The 22857-nt window shown below is 44.1% G+C and overlaps 1 protein-coding gene across 1 annotated transcript in view; it reads right to left on the bottom strand.

Annotated features, from left to right (window-relative positions):
• Positions 1–1160: 1160 nt before the first annotated feature.
• Zmynd8 (Zinc finger MYND-type containing 8) overlaps positions 1161–22857 on the bottom strand; it is a 49491-nt gene continuing 27794 nt past the window's right edge. The window contains exons 15-19 of the mRNA XM_084576394.1: positions 19576–19900; positions 13651–13760; positions 13244–13361; positions 9675–9799; positions 1161–1478 (exon numbers count right to left, since the gene is read on the bottom strand). Of these exons, the coding sequence (XP_084432520.1) occupies positions 1194–1478; positions 9675–9799; positions 13244–13361; positions 13651–13760; positions 19576–19900 (963 nt within the window). The 3' untranslated portion in view covers positions 1161–1193. The remainder of the gene's footprint in view (positions 1479–9674; positions 9800–13243; positions 13362–13650; positions 13761–19575; positions 19901–22857) is intronic.

The following is a 22857-nucleotide window of genomic DNA, read 5'->3' as shown; positions in this document are numbered from 1 at the left end:
TGTTGGGCCCTAAATTACTCCTGCTTTGGAACACGCATCACAAACCAGAGCTCGGTCTTGCCTTAATTCACACATAAAAAGTTTCTTTTAACATCCTTGGTTTGATCCATCTGATCCCTTTTTATCATTATACAGTGAGCCTTCAGGCCGTGCTTCAGGCTCGCGACCAGAACTGTCGCTATTCACTGGACCCCAGGTCACTCGGACGAATCAGGGGGCAATGCGGCGGCACACGCCGCGGCTGCCTTGGCAGGTGGGATGTCCACATTTACTTCCCCACCCCCCTTGCTTCATCCTTATTCGACCTTGGGCGGGCAACTCACCCCTTCTCTTGCCCTTATGCACTATACTCGGACCAGTCTTCGTAGCCTCAGTCAGCATCGCATGCAGGTGGCCACACCAGACCCACCTTTTACGAGAAGAACCCACCTCACCCGAAGTCAAGAAGTATTTTTGAATAAGCTCGTCGCCCATGCGGCTTACACGCCACGTATTATGGCCCGCTGGCGTCAGTATACGGAGAAAATGATTACGTGCCCCCACTGTACGACTCTAACCTGCGGCGGCATATCTCATTTACTTTGGGATTGCCCTGCTTTATCTACTGGACGCCCCGAGATCGAACCCTACCGCCTGAACTACCGTTCCCTTTTAGAAACTGATGCCAACACACAGATGATATTTGCCAAGTATGGCTCGCTTAGTGGCCTGGTTATAGCAATGTGATTCGAGTGACGACCTAAACAATGAAGATCATGTCTACTCCCCTTTATCCCCATCCATGGCCATGAGCCTTCCCATTCAATAAAGGACATTCAATCAATCATGCACCTTACGTTTTTTTTTTTTTTTAAATGCTAATCTTGCCAAAACATTTAGACACAAAACAAACGAATTCGACTGGAAAAAGCAGGCATTTATATGGTATCTGTTTATTACTTAGTATGCAAACGGGGAGTTCAGACGCAAGGAACAGTAATAATGACAATAAAATGGGTAAGGATATATGAAAAAATGAAGTGTACAGAGAGAGGGTGCAAAGTGGCAAGTGCCACTGGAACAGGCAGGTGCCATAGAAGAAAGGCAAAAAGACAAATGAAAAAAAGAAAAAAAGAGAAAGAGCAAAACAACCAGTGAACCCTTCACCTTTACACAGAGTATCCTTACAAAACAATGAGCTTTATTGAACACTTCTATTGAACAGGGTCGAAAGGGAGGCCTCCCATAGTAGCCGTAGAGGCTGGGAAGCCACCACCAGGCACCATTATGGAAGCAGTCCCTTTATCACCAGACACCGAGAGTCGAGCAACTGTAGGGCCATTATTCAGAATAGCAACACCTGTATGGTGTTGGCCTGCACTGTTTGCCTGGGTGCAAATTGACATGTGCTTAGTCCAGTGAGCTTGTTGGCAAGGGTAGCCGCAGTAGCTTGTGTTCCAGCAACAATATAGTCCAGCTTCCTTCCAACAGTTTGCACACTGGGGAAAATAAGCAAAAGGAGACAACAGGCTAAACGTTCAACCAGATGTAATTCTAAATATTTGCTGCTTCTTGCTTATGCCCATTGAATGAGTATGTCCACTAAAGAAAAAGTTGGTAGTTGACACTTAGTGCTGTACTGCCACTTTTATATCGCTAGGGTACATAAGACAAGTTTTCCCCTTTTTGCATCATCAAGAACAATTATAATATGTGTGTGCACAACTGCCAGCATAGAAACAGCCACCCTAACCCTACCCAAGACTCCCCCCTCTAGTGATGGCCAACTTGCGTAACCAAATATAAACTAGATGCACAGACATCTCCTGTGAGCTACATAGTCATTCAAAAGCGATGTAACTATTTATGTTTGACCAGACGCAGTTCAGATGCAGTGGCGAATGAGTCTAGTGACCGCAGTAGTCACGTGTGGCATCAGCCGTGATGCTGCTAGCTAGCACCGACCACACGTCAAACAATGCGATAACGGTTGCAATTTTTTCTTAATGGTATACTGCACAGATATTTGGACCTTGTGTGAAATTGCTGAAAATGCAGTATTTATTTTATGTATTTTTGTGTGGATGGCAGTATTTTCTCATTTTTGTACTTGGGTCCCAGACATTGCCCCCGCAGGCGGGATGCGTGTGTGACATCATACATTTCGTAGCGGCGCGTTCCCTCTGTACCAAGCTGGCATCGCTTCAGGTGTCACGTCTGTGGGTTCTGCGTTGGCGGTGTGAAAAGGCAGTTGAAATATATAAGTGGCATTTCAAACGTCGGTTATTCAGATACCGGGACAATCGGGGACTGCATATATATGCCTGCGACCCCTCTGCCTGATCAAGTGACGAAGAGTAAAATGAGCTGGGAGCATCAGACATATTGGCCAAGCCAGCGCACCCAGAAAAGTAATAGCTGCACATCTACACTGATGTGCATTGGACAGGTTTTTCTGAAATTTAGAATATATAGGAACCCCAGTCATTCATCGCTTCCTCCGTCGAATTTCAGCCGCTTCACCAAGATAATGGGTCACGGAGGAATTTTTACAGGAAGTAAGCAGCGGCAGCAGTGCAGTGACTGCTCTATACCTAAAAGCAGGAAGCTCAATATCATTAGCAAGCATTATGCAACGATTTTCTTCTGGTGCTTTCTTATGACTACACACTCAGACCTGCATGTGTTGTTTCACGAACCGGATTTGCAGGACTTCCACTGGTGGCTCGGGCCTTTCTAGAAAATTTCGGTTGTTTAGGCCTGCCACTGTTATATTTTGATCCGCCAGACCTCTGCTCAGTTTCTTTTATATCTGCGCATGCTGGCAAAAAAACTGCAGTAAGTGACGTATTTATTTTTCTGCCAGTTCAAGTATGCATATCTGCTGCCTGTGGGAAGTTTGTCAGAAGAAGGAACATGACTAATTTCAATTTAGTTTCGTTTCATGTCGCATCTCAAGATGGTTTTCCGTCTGAGGTCATTTGAATATGAATAAATATTCTCAGGTTAATGAGAAAGCTCCTGAAGTGTCACTTCACAAGGAAACGCAGATATTACAAAGGTTCCCGCATGTTTACACTTCATTTTTTATATGATTATATACAATCAATGTGTGCTAAATGTTTTTCTTTTTTTCAGAGTGCTTTGCTGTTTTTATAGGTAACATGTAATTTTCACACATTCCAGGTCCCCTCCTTGTGAACGCTGGACTGTCATACTTCTAGCGCTTTCTAGGGTTTAAGTATGGCTGAACATGAGGTTTGAGCAACTGTTAATCCCATACGCAGCATACACACACAAGTAGAAACAGCAAGTATGAAATGCAACTAGAGGTGTGCGTCAATACGTCTGCGCACCACCACCGAGTGCTCTAGCTACGCATCGGCAGATGATGCAAACTGATCAGCGTGGTGCTGCCGCCGTTTTCACTTGGTGCCATCAACGCTGTTTCAGATGTGAAACCAGCCCCATTAGAAGGAATTCCATCCATGATTCTTCTTGGCTGTAATAGTTCCGAAAGACGATGAGCCATTACGCTGTTGTAGGGCATAGCATAGCACAGCTTGTTAGTATGAGGCATGCAGCCGAGTGCAATACAGAAGGTTCGGATAGCGTGCTGTTCGGCAAAAGCTGAGGTAATGACCCTTCTATGCCAGGCGCACTGCGAGGCCACTCTTTAGCCGAGATTGAAGACGAAGCTTTTATATATACTGAGGCTGCACCGGCTGTGCGAAACCATCGCCACCATCTACCAAAAAGCGACACCCGACAACCACTACAGAGCTAACGGCAAACACAAGCACAGCATTTTTTGTTTTGTTTTACACGGTTACTCCGGGGTCATGTGCGTGCCACCAGTGGCCCCTTCGGCGTCCAGATGAGGGAGTGTGTCCCATAGAAATACACGAAAACAAATGTTTTAAAGGCACTGTAATTAATTTGACAACGGAAGTACGATGTTGACCCTTAATGAAAAAAAAGCCCAATATACACGCTAAAACAGATTGCAAAATTATGAAACCTCATTTCAAAGGCAATTTATGTTTAATACATTGCGATACTTGCGCATAGAGTCACTGCTGATCACTGGCATCGCACAGGAGTGTGGCTCACAGAAACAAAGCATTCAGACTTACTCATTTTATAGTGTACTTTGATAAGCACTGTGAAAAACTGTGCACCCGCGTTCAGAAGGTATATTTTTAAAATGGCACGATAAGTGTGTAGAGTGAAGGCGGACATACCCCTGAAAGATGCACTGTGAGCTGGTGTTTCTCAGAATCGCACAAGCTTCTTTAAGTGTCTAGCATGCTGTTACATGCACCCCACTGGCTCATAGTACAGTTGTTGAAACTGGCCAGCCTACATGCTCTATGTGAAAAGCAGCTCTCGGACAGCGTGACAAACAAACGAAAACTGCGCACCGTTGCAAACGACAGCGCACTGGATACCTAGGCCATTGAGGTGGCTCGCATGCAGACGGTAGAAGCAGCTGGCATGTCATCTGAGCAGTCTTCTGAACAGTGTGAGCCACCAGGAGTGTTGTTTGCAATGGTGCACAGCTTGTTTTGATTCGTTTGTCATGCCCTTTGAGAGTTGCTTTTCATGTAAAGCATTCCAGTTTTCACACAGTTTCAACGTCCGTACTACTGAACCAGTGTAGTGCATGTAACAGCACGCTGAACTCCAGGAGAAGACTGTGTAATTCAGAAACACCAGCTCACAGAGTGCCTGCTAGGGGTAGGCATGACTTAACAAAATACACTTTTCGTGCGTTTTAAAAATATAGGTTCAAGATGTCCTTGCACACGCTGTCACAATGCTCTTTAATGCACATGCTAATTGTGAACGAACGGCTGCCTACCTGAGTACACGATGAAACGAGGAAATTGTTAGGAAATTTTGTTTGAATGCCAATCTCTATTTATTGCGCTCCCATCCAGTGCTGGCCCCTGGGGACTCCCAAGCACATGTATCATGGTGTTTTAAGAATACAGTGCCTTTGAAATGAGGTTTCATAATTTTGCAACTTGTTCTAGGGTGTAACGGGCTTTTTTTCATGAAGGGCCCACATTGTACTCGCACTGTGAAATCAGAAAAATATGTTTAAAACTTCTTTTACATGTATTTATATGGGGCGCATTCTCACTCTGGACACAGTGAACGCAGCCGTGACCGTTGCGCGCCTGGCAGCATGCACGGAGCCTATAATATAAAAATTCCGGGTGTATGAATATTCGAATATGAATCGAATAGCAAAATTTCTAATCAAATACCTAGTATTCGTGGGACCAAATATTCGGTATCTGGGTGAACGTCCTGATGCGACATCTGCCATTCCTTTATCTTCTTCCGGTTTTCCAGTGCAGTCGCTGGTTTTCTGATCGTGCGGCACACATTTTTAATTTACAGCTGCCACATTACAGGCGAAAATAAATTCTGAATAGCACAAACCAGACAGCACTGTCGTGACAAAACCAGGTCATGAAGAGCCGAAAAAAACAACAACAAAAACACCCACTTCATACGGCCGGACCATTGCTAGCGACATAGGTCACAAGCACAGCACAACACAACGCAAGCCATAGTAAGTGTGCACTTTTAAAGACTGAATTTATCATGCTGCCAACACGCGTGAAACTAATTTCTCTAGGGAATTTCGTGGTGAACGCCAGTAGGCCGGCCTGCAGGGTCACTGTCAATGACTATGTATTGAGCAACATCTGCCTTTTCTCTTCCTCTATTCCATTTCACCATTTGGGCAATGGGAGAAATGTTCAGTTTTCAGAAGCGACAGAAGCATGCCAAAACTATAAAACAGATGATGATTATGACTGCACGTAGAGCCACCTGTCATGTACTAAAAGAGGTTTCCCACACCTGGCTCGCTGCGCGCCCACGCCGCCGTGCTTTCAGCCCTTGACCCAGTTTCGTGCACCATGGCTCTATGTCTATAGTTCCGTTTTATGCGTCTCCGCACTGCTTTATTAAGGTGTGCGAACAAAAAGCATGAAAGCTTTACGCTGGTTTGTGTCCAGTGCCTGTCTCGGCAACATGGCTGATCGCACAAAAAGTGCAATCTGGAAACATTTCGTGGACAATCCACAGAAAGCAAAATGCAAGACGTGCAGTGCCAAACTTAGGACGCCGCTGGCACAACGACACCGCAGGCAAACCACATAAAGAAAAACATTACGTTTTGTACAGTGCATTGTTGGCGGAAAGCGGGAAGCGAAGAAGTTTTGGCAGTGCATTGCAGCCTATCAAATGTAAGTTTGAAATGGCCAAGGAGCTGTCACAGCGCCAAACACAAGAAATCATGACACGGACTGCTCGGATGCTGGCACTCGATGTGCTGCCATACGACTTTGGTGAAAGCCGAGGGTTCAAGTAGTTAATGCATGAAGTGGAGCCACTATACAAAATCGCCTCTCGGACAACTCTTTCAAGAATGATCATCCCCGACCTGTACAAGGACACTGTAAGAGCTGTCAAGCGGCGAATTCACACCGACCTGCAGAAAGGTGTACAGTCTTTGTCGTTCACCAGTGACACGTGGATGTCAAGGTCAAACCGAAATTACATGAGCTTCACATGCCATAACTTGACCGTGACGTCAGTGGAGATGCGGTGGCACTGGCGAACGCAGTGACTTTCAGGGTGTAGAAAAAAGCCTGCGCTGTCTGCATTGGATGCATGGCACTTGCTGTGTTTTCGAGCATAATTCCTGATATTTCTGCAAGCTGTGGTGCAGTTTGTTGTGCCACGAGGCACAAAAAAGAAAATGGCTCCTGTTTTCACATGTTTCTTGCAGTCGGATAAAAATGAGAGTGTAGGGTAGCGGCGTTGAGCGCAACAAGTAGACCCTTCGGCGACTGATTGCCTTCATGGCTAACGTGCATTACACTTCTGCATTGGAACTTGATCAGTTAGTTGCAACTCTTAATTTTCGTGGCTGCTGTTCGGCCGCACGATGAAGAGCGCAATAGCAAACGCCTGCAGCTTGTGCCCATTTTGTTGTACATACTATAAAGTCACAAGGAGCTTTGACGCGATATTCCATGTGCGTATGATCTTAATCAAAGAAAGGAAAGCTGCGCTGTGACATATCCCATTCACCTGCAGTACTGTCCGTGTATATGTTCGTACAGATGAGGTCGCAAAAGCTGCTGTGAAGGTAACTGCAGTTGCCTTGAGCATTTACTCCAGCGCGATATTGCCGAAACAGGTCTGGTCTTGTGATGTATAGCTTTTTTCTGTTTTCACTTTCGCAAGTTTCAATGAGTAACTCTTCATCACCAGTCGTAGAAAGTGAGTAAACATCGTTAGGATCTTGTCTTGGCAAAGTCACGCAGAGTTATTTCTCAGATTATTAAATTCTCTTTTGAAGGTCATTGGAATCTGAAGAACAAATTAAATATCCACGTATAACCTAGCTCTGATCGAACAGGATATTTAAGTTTTGTATACATGGTATATGGAGTTCAATGTCCCAAAGCGGATTCGGCTATGAGGGGTGCAAAATAACCACAATAAGATGATGCGAATTTCAATAAAATGTTCCAAATAAATTGCAAAAAATCAGCAGATGGCTTAAATTTTGCTGCAAGCGATCGTGGAGATCGTTGCATTTGCACTCATACGCTTCTCCTGTAGAGCAAAGAGAACAAAATTAGAGCATTCTTAAAAGCTTTCATGTATATATAACCTATGAATGACCTTGATGCATCTATACGATGAAACAAGCGTGAAACTTTTTTTTTTTTTATTGACCAGGACAAAAAAAGTTGGCAGCGCATATAGACAAATGTTACAAAGAACTAAATGATTGAGTTCTTATTCGATGAGCTTCTGTCACTTAAGTTGCAGGTACAGTGAGCTAGAAATATGATTTCTGGTTCCCTATAGTTGGCGCGGTAATATTGTCACCCGTGCTAACTGTGTCAGTTGTGAAGGGGAAGAAGACGAAGATCGTGCGGAGTGCGCGTGGTTCTGGGCCGCTGCTTTGCCTGGTCGAGCTCCTGTTCTCTGCCTCCTGTGCCTCAGCGGCCCGACTCCGTCCTTTGGCCCTGTCTTTCTGAACTGCCGTCCGGGTAGCGAAAGAACCCGTGACAATATTGTTCTTTAGAGTGAAGGTGTTTGAAGCAGCGGAAAGCCCATCAAAAGAGTCGTCATATGAAAAACACATTTCCAGTCATTTATATTGTTGTCCTCCTTTCATGCGCTAGCAATGGGCTCAGGTGTTGAAAGGTACTTATTAGTTTTTCTTATACATTGCGCTTTTTCATTTTCATTTAACTTAATCAGTCACTACAGCTGCCCACCGTAGGCACACGCTGTTGAGGCCACGGCGAAGGAAGCGCAGCTCTTCGTCGGTAATACCAGCAGTAAGCGGCTCCAAAAGTGCTGAACTACTTACTCTACAGGCATAAACCAAACCATTTCTTCTCACAAACAACGCTTACACTTCAGAATATTCACAGCATCGCTTGGCACTGTGTAGGCACCTTGCGTTTTTGCCTACACCCCATGCCACTGACGATTGCAGCACCACCTTTGTTTACAAACATGACGCTTGTCTGTAAGCACGTCAGCACATGTTTGAATAAACTTGTTACTATTCAATATTCGATTCAATATTCGGGTTATTTTCTTGATTTAATTCGATATTTGATTTGAGAAACACTATTCGGTTTCCCCCCCCCCCTCCATTTCCCACCCATGGATTCTTGCATCGTGCATATCCAAAACACAAAATTATTGCACAATTCCTATAGTGTTGATTTAAATCTTGACGTGTTCATATTGCAGTTTCCAGTTATTCTGACAGTTTGTAATAAATTTTGTGCGTGCTAGGAAAAATATAACCCACTGTATTTTTTGTTCGTTAAAGACCAGACATGCTATTATGGTCAAAAATTACTTTTTCAGTCAAAACAATAAATGGAGTATGAAAGGGTTAGAAGGAGTGAGGACATGTTGAAGTGGGTCTGTATCCACAGGCTACGCCAATTTAAGGAAAGAGGGACCACCCTAGCTGAAAACTGAGCCTTTATATGTTTGAAAAGACTTGAAACACAGCCGTTGCTGTCACAAGCAAGCTGAATGCATGCGTTGCCATTAAAGTTTTTTTGCAAAGACCCCAAGGCTATGCTACATTGCCATTCATTTCAAAACAACAACAGTCCTTTCATTGTTCTTTATCTGTACCTGTACTTTCAGGCGTGAATTTTCGATTCAGAGTAGCGCCCATCCTTTTAGTGTCTTGTTGTTGTCTTTTCAAGCTTTTACCCAACATGCAGCCACAACTGGCTTACTTAGTGTCATCTTCATGGATTCGAATGAAGAGGTGAGGAAATTCTTCAGTTTTATTTTTTCTGCAAAAAGTTTTTCTTTTACTAACAAACAAACGTTAACATACCAAGAAAAAGCTAGAAAACCAATTTTAACTGAGAACACTAATGCGATGGAGCTGTGCTCAAAGTCCCTTTAAATACATGCCTACATTAATAGGCTGCACCATACAAGCTCCAACAGACGCTTACCACATACCAAAGGAGTCAATTTCTATACTACTACATATAGAAAGTGCGGCACATAGCAGCCTTATTTTTGCATCAAAGACAAGGTAAGTAGCTTGGTGCCTAAATGTCAGATGAACAGAGTGGAACTATAAATTGCCATGTGCTGCTTACCCATTGCTTCCGTTTTGTTTCCGATATTGCAGCAGCCATTTCAACTGCATGCTTTTCAACAAGAGTCGCTTTTGTTTTCTTAAGTTCAAGGTCCATGCAGATCCTCATCTCTTTCATTGTCAGAGCTAAAAAATGGAAGGAAAGGCAAGCAAGCATTAGTAGGCACCTATCACAACGAGAATAAATTAGTTGCTATGAAAATTAATTTCACGTGCTTTTGATGGTGACACTGTGCTGACCAGCAAAAAAGGTTTATGCAAAACTTGCGCTGCATTACTGATCAACCATATACAGTGTTTGTAGAGAAATCTCACTATTTGAAAAGTGCTTTTCATCTCTTTGTGTACCCAGCTCTAAAAAGAAAAGAAAACGAAAGAGACAGGGCAATGCATTTGCAATCCAACTTTCCCTGCTGATAACCCTTCTATGACCTCCCCTGTTATGCTGCTATACATTTTTTATTACCACTTGTGAAACATTATAGTGGGATAGTGGCAGAAATTATATACAGAATCATAATCAATACAGGAATGGAGATTAACAATAATAAAAAAGTGCGGACTTGATGGATGCACTCTAAGAGTGGATTCAGAAGCTCACCCCCCAATCCCCCTCTCTTCACCATAAAGTCGACTTCAGAGAAGCACCAATGTGTTACAAAAATGTGATATACTGTCCTGTTTATTCTGTTTACAGGATTGCTCAGAAACTGTGGTTAGAGGCAAAAATGTAACATTTAATAAGTGTCAACACTGCTTTGACCCTCCGCACTTGAGCATCAGGGTGTCTCAGACCGCCCACACGTACCGACATGGAATCTGAGACCCCTCACCTAGTACATTGGAACAGCGTCCAATTTTTATTCTTGATAGTGGCAGTTGAAATATTATTCTATCGTTAAAAAAATTTCTTCGTGTTTTAGTGAGAATCAACATTTTTTCTAAAACCTAAGATGAAAAAAAAAAGAAAGAAAAAAGAAACAAAGTTGGCAACACTACATATAAGCTCAAAGAAAAAAAAAAAAAATAAAAGGCCTTACCCTCACCCATGAGTCACTAGAGAAAGGCTATATAACAACAATGAAAACAGTGCTAGCCTCTACCAGACAACTTTCACTAGTGGAAAAAGCTAATAGTCTCGCCAAATCCTGAACAATTGTTAAGAAACACATTTTCTTTTTTCTATACCATCTCGCGGAGAAAGTTAATATTTCTCTTTTGCACAATTGTTTTTTATTATCAAGCTGTAGGTATGCAGCTCTTTGTAGGCAGTCATACTGTAATGGTAAAAATACTTCACTTTATAGTAAATTAAAGTCAACAGAAGATCTTGCTCCCATCACTAATTAATTGTAATTGTCGCAGCACCATTTGCCTGCACTGCAACTAGCAAAATTGAACAAAGAACATCTGTAGAAAAATCCACTATTACTTGGTAATGCAAGATTTCAGCGCAGCTTTTCAGATATTTTAGTTTTACAATATGCCACGCTAAAAAATCTGAGAGAGACATACTACGTACAGTTGAACCCGAATAATAGAACTGAAAAGGGATCGCGAAATAGTCTGATATATCGACAGTTCAATACACAAAAATTGGCTTTGCCACCTCTCACGATCATGACGAATGATACCGTATTTGCATGCGTAATGAGCCCACTCGCATAATGAGCCAACATCGTTTTTTTAATGGCTTCACACCGTCATCAGAGTTCACTGAGAGTCCTTTGGCAGTGCGCCAAAAGGCTGCACGGGGATAACAGCGATACATAACATCAAAGTGTGTTTTCTACTGTGGTTGGTGTGCGTGCACGCGTCTGTGTTTGTGTGTGTGTGTGTGTGTGGGGGGGGGGGGGGGGGGGGGGGGCATAGTGTCGGTGCCATTAACAGGAGTGCTGCCAGTGTGGCTGACTCGGCTCGTCCGGTTACGCAAGCCAGATTTTCAGTATGTTCGCTTTAGCACATCGCAACTAAGGCGAGCACAACGCACACTGGAGAAAGCATCCGACGTTTTGTCTACCACATGCTGATCTGGCTTTTATGACACACATTACCCACCGTGCAGAAAGCATTCAGAACACATACAGGAGAAAGCGTTCTAAACATTTCGTCTGCCACTTGCTGAGCTGGCTTTCCTGCGCATGCACAGTGTGTGCTGCTGCAAACGAAGACAGGAGAAGTGGGAGGAAGGAGAGAGAGAGAAAACTCGGCAGAACTTTTCCTTCCTCTACGCACATTGATGGCTGAAATAAAGAATGCGCACACCCCTGCACTTTGCTCTTTCGCATTCTTTCTCCTCTCAAGACCATGTCTTATTGGCTGCCTCTGCTCTGTATCGGCCATTACCAAACTGGCTCCCTCTTGCTCCTTCACGCACATGACTTGCAACTGTCATGTGTTTCTGCGCGCCAAACGATCATGGCAGATGCGCGCGTATTTAGGGAAAACATGTTTTCCAGGGCGCGGCGCTGCTTTAGACAGGCCATCAATGAACCAGTTCTCTCTCATTCCTTCCGCATGTGGCTAGTAAACATCACCGGTATTACATTGCTAAAAATCGCAGTGCGGAGTTTGATATATCGAACAGCTGGTGAAAATGTAGTTCGATATATGGCACAACTTTCCTACGCTTTTTCGTGGGATTTCCAAGAGTCCGAGATGAGCCCCCCCCAAGGGGGGAATCTCACAATGGTGATGACATGCCAGTCACGTGCCAGTCAGCCGTTGCATAGCAGGAGTCGTGCAGCGGCGGTGGCGACGCTCAAGTCCGGCCGTGGCCGTTCATGACCTCCGAGATCACCGTGCGTGCAGGTGTGATCTCAGAGGCCATGGGCTGTTGGTGCTAGGTTTTGTCGCCGCCGCTAGATGACGCGGCATGCGAATGCGCGGGCGATTGAAACACACTTTGGCAGCGCCGCTCGAGCCCAGCCATGGCCGTTCATGACCTCTGAGATCACCGTGCGCGGGGGTGTGATCTCCACGGCCATAAGCCGTTGGCGGTAGTTTTTGTTGCAGCCGCTAAATGATGCGGCACACGAACGCACAGGCAATTTAAACACACTTCTGCGGCAGGAGATTCGACTGACTGAAAAATTGTGTTTCTTGATGTTTTTTCTGACCCCTTTACGCATTTTTTGCCGTTTTAAAGGAAAAATCTGATTCATTATCACTGATCTGGCATCAAATTTTGAAATTTTTCTTTCATTATACAAAAAGAGCTCCCATAGAAATAAACCATAGACCAACTAAACTTTGATTTTAGTTTGTATTGCCTGATAATTTGCTATATCCATGTTCGTTATAGCGAGGTTCAATTGTACTAAATTAATACATAGTAATAAGTGTGAACTTTTCTTCAGCCTTCCTTTTCTGTAGGTGTGTATGCAAACTAGAAGCGTCACTTATTTTGCCCCCCCCCCCCCCCCCCCCCCCTCCCTTTGCAATCTCCCAATTCTTCCCTTCTGCCAGTTCTCTAGGCATAGAGATATATCCATATTGGAGAACCACTGACAGGAATATAACACCAAGTAAAATAAAGTTTCGTAATGTGGCTAATAAAAGAGACCTTACCAAGGATATGGTGGTATTCCATCATTTCTTCCTTGCACTCCTGTCTGATAAGTTCAGTAGCTTCTGCGATTGCGGCTTTCTGCACAGCAGTAAGTGCCCCTCCATCTTTCGTGTCCTCCTTTAGGAAGAGAGCAATGTACCACTGTAGCCATCACTCACAGAGAAGTTCTATCCCCATTCTTAGAATTTAGCCTAAGTGTCCCATTTTACAGGCATTGACAGCAGCTGTCGACAACATAAAGGAGGCATTCATGGTTACAAAGGAAAAACACATTGCATGAAATCTGACTTCAAATTAATGCTCTTAAGAAGAACATCACCAGGTGACCCTAGGAAAAGCCATTTCTCATTGATATCTCACTGTTGATTAAGTCAAAGCACAGCATGCAAAGCATGGATGCACATACAGCAGACGGTGTGGTAGCTTCGCTGGACGGCTGCAGTCCAGGTGACAGAGAATCGAGCTCACTTCTTTTGGTGGTAAACTTCATCTTGGCAAGACCTGGCGCTTTTGACACTGCAAAATGCAAGAAAGAAAATAGCAGATGCATTTGAGAAAAAGAGGCATCACAACCACAGCTATAAAATCTGCTATTTGCTACCTCATTCAGTGTTTCAGCCGAGGCTAAAAACAGGCTTCTGAAATTCACTACACACAAACACACACAGCAGGGTAATGAACTTGGCCACTAGATTAAAAATGCTATTTTCAGATTTGCACCATAAAAATGCTGATAACAAAGAAATCTACCTATCAGCTGCTGGTAATTAGGTTGGTTTACAGCAGTTTAATGTCCCAGAGCGACTTGGGCTATTACGAATGCTGCAGAGGAAGACTGGAAATTTTGACCACCTGGGTTTCTTTACCATGAACTTACATTGCACATTAAGCAGTTGCTGCGGCCGGGGCTTAACCCTCGCCTTTGGGATCAGTAGCTGAGCGCCCTAACCACTGAGCCACAGTTACAGGATAATAAGTGGAGTTCAGTCAAGCATGCAGTTTCTTCACATGACATGATGTGGCATCATGTCCTTCCCTTTATTGTGAACAAGGGGGCCTGTATGGCTTCAAAGATTCAGAGCTTAACAACTTCAGTAGAGATTAACACACCACACAATAAACAACATCAGGCAAAGTTCATTCATGCCTACTTCAACATATTGAAGATAACAATACTCGCCGAGGTCTCACAGGGAAAGAAAAACGTTTTGTATGTTTTTCTTTTTCTTCTGTGACCTCGGCGAGTGCTGTTTTCTTCAATATGCTGACTTTCTCTCGCCGGACGGGTTTCTGCCGAATCCTCAACTATGCCTGCTTCAACTATGCAGTAATGAATCCACTGAAGTCATGAGTTACCAACTTGCTATAAGCAAATGTGTTCCAAATTATCTTTTTGATGCTTCTAGTTCTGTCTCCCCTGACAACCGTTTATTAAGCTCCTCCACGACACTGCCTCATGCTAGAAGATTTGTGCCGAACACTTCCCTGGGCCAACCATTACTCTAGAAATAAAAGTTAAAAGTTGGGGGATGGGGGTGGGAGAAGGGGATATTCATGCAAGGCAGCTTTCATTATAAAGACACCCAGCCGATTCCTTCTTTCAGAGTCTGAAAGCAGCAGAAAATGCAGCAGAAAAGACAGCCAACCTGCCAGAGTTCAAACTGCCTGTGCCAACACAGTTATGGTCATGGTATCATACCCTTACAGAGTATTCTGAAGTAAGGAGCTATTTAAGGGCCATCATTCAGCATCCATGAAGGAAAAAGAATGAAATAATAGGGAAAAAGAAGATAATCAGAACCCCCCCCCCCTCCCCCTTAACCCCTTAACCGTTTCGGACGAGCTGCGCTCGTCCTTGCCAGGCCGTCCACAAACCGTTTTGGACGACTATAGCTCGCCCTCGCTGAATAGGTTCTTCCCTTCAGCGTTTCGGACGAGCAGCGCTCGTTGTGGCTTAGATGGCATTTTGCTCGACAGATGGCAGCACTGACCTGTTAATTTAGTTTTTTTCTACCACATAAACGTCTTTTTTGTATGGCAACATGGGTTTTAAAAATGGCATCCGGCAGAGGTGATGCGTGCACTGCTGGCCCGTCTTCTCGGAAACGACGCTTTTCTTCGTTGTCATCTTCTTCGGACGATCACCATAACTCAGTGAAAGAGTTAAGAAACTGTTGGCCGTGGCCATTTTTTAATTTTTATTGCTCATTACCAGCATGAAGTTGGTTTACCGTATTGCGAAAAATAATAAAGTTCAATATGCTAATTTGACTTCGTATTTGCTTCAAATATTTTTTAAAGATCGAATGCATGCTTTTTATAGCAATAATAACCGAATTCAGGAATAAAAAAAATAAGCAGTTTTGTTAAGAAATTCGTTGATATAACAAAACGGTGAAGGGGTTAAAGAAAAGGTGAAAGAACAGCGCGAAATAAACGAGGACAAAGAAACACGTGAACACAGGATGGGCGGCAACTACCAACTGTTTATTTTATAAAATCAAGCACAATAAATACCGTACACTAGACCACAGGGTAGGCCATATAAAAAGGCAAAGGCGGTAATCAGTTCAGTTCAGTCGTTCAGTCGTGTCCCACTCTTCGTGACCCTATGGACCATATCACGCCATGCTTTACGGTCTGTCACTATCTGCCTAACATCACATAACTTCATCTGCAGCGCCTCGAGGATGCCACCTAACCATCGCATTCGCTGCCTACCCCTTCTCCGGTTACCCTCAACCTTTGCCAACATCAAAGCTTTCTCTAGCGACTCCTCTCTTCTCATCAGATGACCAAAGTAGCTAAAGGCGATAATATATCAAGCACAATAAATACCATACACTAGACCACGAGGTAGGCCACATGAAAAGGCAAAAGGCGATAATGGATGTGTTAATCGCCTTTGCCTTTTTATGTGGCCTATCTCGTGGTCTAGTGTACGGTATTTATTGTGCTTGATTTTAGAAAATAAACAGTTGATGAACCAAGTAGCCCAGGCACAAGTCTTGATTAAACAAAAATAATAATAAAACATCACATAAAGCATCGATTGTGTGAAGCATTAAGCAGTGAAACAGTGAAAAAGCAAGTTAGCAATGACAACACAACACTAAACATTGTGCGAGTCACTTGAGTCACGTGGCTAGGGGCCGTTCGCCGTAGTGAGGCCGCGGAGAATCAGCGGAAAAGCCTTCGATTGCCCAGCCCCCAGCGGGAAAACTGAAACCAGCGACCTTCGGGGGTAGGCTCGCTGGACATTGCTGCGCGGGAGACCCCCCATCGACGCGGACACGGAAAGACTACGAATCGACATTGGAAAAGTCCGCGGTTGCCGATTATAACGCTACCTCGACGCCACAACGACGAATTGCCGGTGAAACAGACGATGCAACAATGCACCCGCAACAACGACGAATTGCCGGTGAACCAGACGACGCAACAATGCACCCGCAACAACGACGAATTGCCGGTGGAACAGATGGCGCGACAATGCACCCGCAACGATGACGAATTGCCGGTGGAACGGACACTGCAACAACGCGCCTGCAACAACGACGAATTGCAGGTGAAGCATACCGCGTACACCGACGCAGAGCACTCAAACACTCAGAAGCCTGATATTCGCGAGCAGCTGTCGTTGGACATACCAGTAATACTGGATGGTCGCCATGTTCGAGCTTTGTTGGATACTGGCGCTGATTATTCCATTTTGAGCAGCCAGTTTGCCGCGATTCTCAAGAAGGTTTTGACTCCGTGGGCTGGCACACACGTTCGCACTGCGGGTGGTCATCTGGTTACTCCTCTAGGCATGTGCACGGCCAGGGTTCAAATTCAAGAGTCGACATTTGTGGTAAGCTGCCTCGTTCTGAAAAGCTGCTCACGTGACCTAATTCTGGGCGTAGATTTTCTTCGTGAATATGGCGCAATTATTGACCTCCGGGATTTTAAGGTCTCGTTTTCTACTGAGAAAGCAGTGGCCCTCAGCAGTACACGGTCCAAGCTTTAGGTACATCCTGCGAGTCCGGAGCCGATTCACTTCGTCCTTTTTCTCCGAGCGCCACTTCAACGTCTTTCGCTCCCTGCTCATCTCATGCCAAAGCCGAATAACAGTCAAAGCAGACAGCAAGCTTAGATCTCCATGACAGCTTCTTGCTAAATTGACCTCATCAAGCCAAAGCTTTGTGGCTAGATTTCCTTGATAGGTTTCAGATTTAAATATGAAACCGACCACAGTTCTCAAAGAGTATGGATGTCGTGAGCCAAGTCAGGTGATAACAAGACCTGCCTGTCTTTATTACTGATTATGCAGCCAGGTTCAAATAAAATGTTAACAAGCATGTGTCGTGCTTTTATACTTGGCAGCAAGGTATTCCTTTTAGAGAACTGCATGGGCTTGGGCCGGGCCGAGCTCGGGCCGGGCCTGTGCTTGAAAGCGTTGGGCCTAGGCCAGGCTGGGGCTAGCTCTGCACGGCCTCTTTTAGATAAGAAGGAATCCCGCAGAGAAAATGGTCCAGTGGTTTATGAATAAACCACTACTAGCACATTTATTGACACCAAATGACAGAAAGCTAATTTGTAGACAGAGTTTCATCAGCGCCGCTCAGTGATTTGTCCAAGTAACTTCAGATGCACACACCTTGCAACACAAGCCAAAAAAAGTTAAAAAGAAAAAGTGGAAAACCAGCAGCGCGCTGTAGTACAGTGAAGGTCTTATAGAGCGCTGTAACGCATGACACACAGCTCGTTAGCATGAACATGTGCCTACTAAAGTCACACACTGGTGAGCATACACTCTTGGATCTAGCAGAAGGCGATCTGTGCCTTCTTGATTTTACGTTACCGATAACAACTGGACATTTGAAGCCTCATAACAGCCCCTGAAGAAGTCACCCCCTCCTCCAAGAACACACACACGCACACCTACACACATGCCCACACATATATTTGTGCACAATAAATAATGGTTTTTCCTTTTCGTCTCCGTAGAGATGCAGCAATGCAGCCATGAATATTCTTCACAGGAATATGTAGATTTTTGCTTTTCCTACTCATGCCAAAAATATTTCTGTGGCATAGTTGCTGGAGACAGTGTTTTTGTGTATGATTAAGCAAAGAACTTGCCCCAATAGATAATATCTAATAAGAAGCCATATTTAAAAAATGTGCGTAACTCGTTCTTAAACATAGATTGTGCATGAGACCTTTAAATAAAATGGCTTCCCAAAAATTTCTTGACCAAGTCTTTGCTTCTGCGGGTATTGTAACAGGGCCCACCTCTGCTGAGAAGAATATTTTGTAAGGTTTTTCTCTGATTTTGATTTATTCTTATGTACTGGCTAAGCAGTAAATGTTTTAGGCGTCTGCGCAGATTTACTTTGTCGGGCCTGGGGCAGGTGCGGTTGTGGAAGCTCGGGCCAGATCCAGGCCTGGTCCACGTAATTCTGGGCCTGGGCTGGGCCCGGGCTTGGAGCCATGGGCCCAGGCTAGGCTTGAGCTTCAAACGGTGGGCCTGGGACAGGCTCGAGCCGGAAAATCAGGCCCGTGCAGTGCTCTAATTCCTTTACACCCGGTTTATAAACATGTACTTCCCAGAACCATGAGTAAGGCTAGAAATGCACTGCAGCTGGAAGAACACCGGTAAAATATTTTGTTTTGTTCACAGGCATTGTTTGCATTTCATTTGACCTCTCTGCATATTCAAAGAGGTTGGTTCAGGGTACTCACTGCATTGTGAACTTTAGCACATTCGACTTAAAGAGATAGTGGCCAGATGTACAATAACAAAATATAAGCACACCCGCTATTAAAAAGCTGTGAAGCTCAGCCCTGTACCTTATAATACCCTCGATAGGCAACTAAAAGGAGCTACATACACTGGACCTGTCTTAACACACCATTTCTCTTCAGACAATAAAAAAGGCCGCTAGCAATGACCACATAATAATACACATTCATGCGGACTTTACTGTCCAAGACAATCACTGCAATAGCTTTATACTTAAACTTCAAGTGATACAGCAAGGTTTCCCTCGCCTCTATACTACTCCTAAGAAAAGACAACTTATCACAACACTGCACATTCACTATGCTGTCAGCAGGTTCTCCCTTTTTCCCAGTGGTCATAAAGAAGTGGGATTTTCGTGCCTGTAATGGTTAACGCATGTGAATGGTTAAATTATGAATGAAGCTTCCAAGGCTGCTATTCATCAATGCAAAACTTGAAAGCAAAGACTGGACACAACCATAAAACTTCAAAGGCTTCCTCTAGAAGAGACAGGATGACACAATCTGTGCTCTGAAAAGTAAAAAGATCAATGCCACTGGCTACCTTTGAGGGGTTGTTCTTCCCCATCAGGTTTGATGGCAGAAACCATATTTGCTGCACTCTCCTCTTCTTCAGTCAACATTTCCAGCTTTGCTGGTGACTGTTCGACATCAGGAGCAACAGTGTCCCGCTTCGACTTTCGGCTCTGTAGCTGAAGCGGGGCATCACCTGCACATTTGTCTTCTGGCTGCTGAGTGTCCACAACCCCTCCTTTTGTTCCAGCCTCCTCTCCCCGTTCCTCCTCTTCCTCATCCTCTGCCTCCTCTTCATCTTCCATATCTTCATCCTCCTCTAAGGGCTCCTCCAGAAGAGGGGTGGCACCTCCCACCTAAAATCAACACAGCAAAAATGTTGTGCAAGAAGGCCCCATACATACTACACACAGTAAAAAGCAGCACATGCAATCCACTTGTAAACATGCATTTTACATAGCGTAACTTCCTTGAAAGCCGATTTAAGCATTGCAATCATTTCCCCTGTTGTTTTTCCAAACAAAAACAAAATTTCGTAGAGACGCCTTCTTACAACTAGTCAGCCATTCCAAAGATCAATGCATGGGCGAGAAGTGCTAAATAACAACGAAAACATTTTAATTCCAACATGTGATGCTGTTTCTGATCAAACTACGTGAAATTCTGTACAACTTATGTATTTTTCTTTCACAAACAAGTATTCTTGCAGGAACTGGTTATGGTTAGTTGGAGAAATATGGGAAAGGCCTTCACCCTGCAGTGGGTATAGTCCAGCTGATGATGATGCTGCTACTGCTGCTGATGATGATAGTGAAACCCCCCCACGACCACAAAAGTGAAATAACTAGAAGAATAAGGTTGGGGTGGAGCGAATTTTGCAAACACTCTCATAGCATTCATCTTTTCCATGAAGGGGTTACTGCGCTAAAATATACACGGGACAGGATGTGCACTGACTCACAACTGAATTTTAATGGATGAAAGATGACAAATATACATTGAACAAAAAGACAACATCATGCCGTCCGGCCATCAAACCGCAAATCAGCGCTGTAGTCAAATGTTTGCTTCCAGATAACTTCATTTCACAATCAGCAAGTGCGACCGAAGGATCACTAATACACCCATGTGCTCTCTTCTAGATAGTGTACGCCTCGAAAAGCTCTCGTGTGTGGCGGTCCCTATGACGGTACAAAACCCTTGTCTTCTCTAGAAGCGGAAGGCATACCATCTTTATCTCTTTTTTGCAGGCCCTGCAATGTTTTGCCACGTTGGAATGCTCATCAGATGACCAGTTGTTAGAATGTTCCTGTAAACGCATATTAATACAACACCCCGTCTGCCCAACATATACATGCCCACAGGAAAAAGGAATTTCATACACTACAGCGCACACGCAGGGCACAAACCGTGACTTGTGGTTTACATGGCAGACAAATAGACTAAGAATAGGCTTATCTTCAATTTTTCGCATCACACGTGCACATAAACAACCCATTTTCAAGGGTGCAGAAAACAACATTAACCCCATAATGCTGCGCCACAGTCTTTAAATTGTGGGCCACCTTGCGCTGGTACAGTATCACAGCAAATTTCTTCCTGCCAAATTTTTTAGGACTGGGATTAAAACTACATCTAATCTTTCAAATCAATTTCTTGCAAGCTGCCGCAATCACAGAGCTCAGATAACCAGCACTATTCAATCTAGTTATTTGATGTCCAAGCTCTCCACCACTGCTTGGTCGCAAGATTTCTGTAGGGCAGCACCAATGCTGGAAAAAACATGCCATTCTTTACTGTTTTTGAATGCCCCAAAGAAAAGCTTAAGGGCGCTTTTATGGATCTAGGGCAAAAAAAAAAAAAACAAAGTGTGAGTGGTTTCGAAGCGTAGGCGAATATCCAAGAACTGCAATTCATTTTCTTCGGGCAACTCAGCTGTAAAGTTTAGACCTAACCCGCATTCCTTAAAAAAACTTTTTTATGTCACGAACGCGGTCCATCAGCCCTCCTTTGTTAGCGAAAAGCAGGTAGTCGTCCATGAATGGCAGATTACCAGTCTCCCTCAAGAGAAAAATACACCAAGGAAGACCACCACTAATATTTAAAAAGTAGGCTTTTGGAGATATGAATATGGAGATATGAGTTCTGCACCATAATGTGCCAGTGTTGGCAGACTTCAAAAAATAACAAGGAAATGATAATAACTAAAGGTGCTGACCAATTTCTGATAATTAACTCTGTAAGGATTACAATTAGGCAGCATCTATTTGAAATTAGAGATTTTTAGCTGGTCATACTAACAGACATATTAGTTTTTTTCAATTTCAATAACGAGCTTAGCCTCAGTGCTATGGCTCACCAAATTTTGGCTCTTTTGTCATGCGCTTTAAAAAACCAACATATTAAGCAATGCGCACCAGTGCTGTTAACCGTCAGTCAATGGCACATCACCATGCCTGTGCTACAGTGCTTGCTGCTACCACACAGGCCAGAGGTGACACGGCAATGATGCCGTTGATTGAAAGCCCTAGGAATCGTGCTTAGAGCCCGAATATTTGAAAGCTTGCATCTTGTGACATTAGACAGCCAAATATGCTGGACCACAGCACCGAGGTTAAGGGCATTTCTGAAATCTAAAAGCTAATATGGCTGTTACTAATGGCTGGCCACAAATCTGCCAGCTTACTAGTGAACATTATTTCCGTTTCTGATATCTGCCAACAATGGTACAATTGAGCAGCAGAAGCTGTCTTGACATCTAAAAAAGCCTGTTTCTAAAAATTAGTGGAGTGCTTTCTTGAAACACCTGTGTAACAGCTGTATCTTACAAGTATATTCACCTATGGGAAAGAAACATAGAGGCTAACGAAAGGGGTTCAAGAGAAATTGCAGACAAAGCAGAGAGCTATGGATAAGAATATGATAGGTGTAATGCTAAGAGACAGGAAATGTGCATAATGGGTCAGGGAACAAAGTTGCATGAGTTGCTGCTATTCTAGTTGAAATCAAGAAGAAATGGGCATGGGCAAGAGATGTAATGTGAAAGCAAGACGACTGATGATCCCTAAGGGTGACAGGCTGGATTCCAAAGGAAGGCAAGCTTAGCAGAGGGCAGCAGAAAGTGAAATGGGCAGATGACGACCGGTTTAATTGTAGGGATATGGGAGAGGCTTTTGCCTTAGTGGGTGCAATCAGGATGATGACGATGCTGCACAACGATTGTAAGAGAGACTAATGGCTATGACAGTGGTAAGAAATGTGTCCAAGGTGAACCAGATGGCCAGCCGTCCGTAGGTACAGCATTCCACGGCAT

Source organism: Amblyomma maculatum, chromosome 1, assembly GCF_055883805.1.
Source record: "Amblyomma maculatum isolate TAMU_Amacu chromosome 1, ASM5588380v1, whole genome shotgun sequence".
NCBI lineage: Eukaryota > Metazoa > Arthropoda > Arachnida > Ixodida > Ixodidae > Amblyomma > Amblyomma maculatum.
Note: the sequence above shows the minus strand (reverse complement) of the source record. Positions and strands in the feature narration are given on the sequence as shown.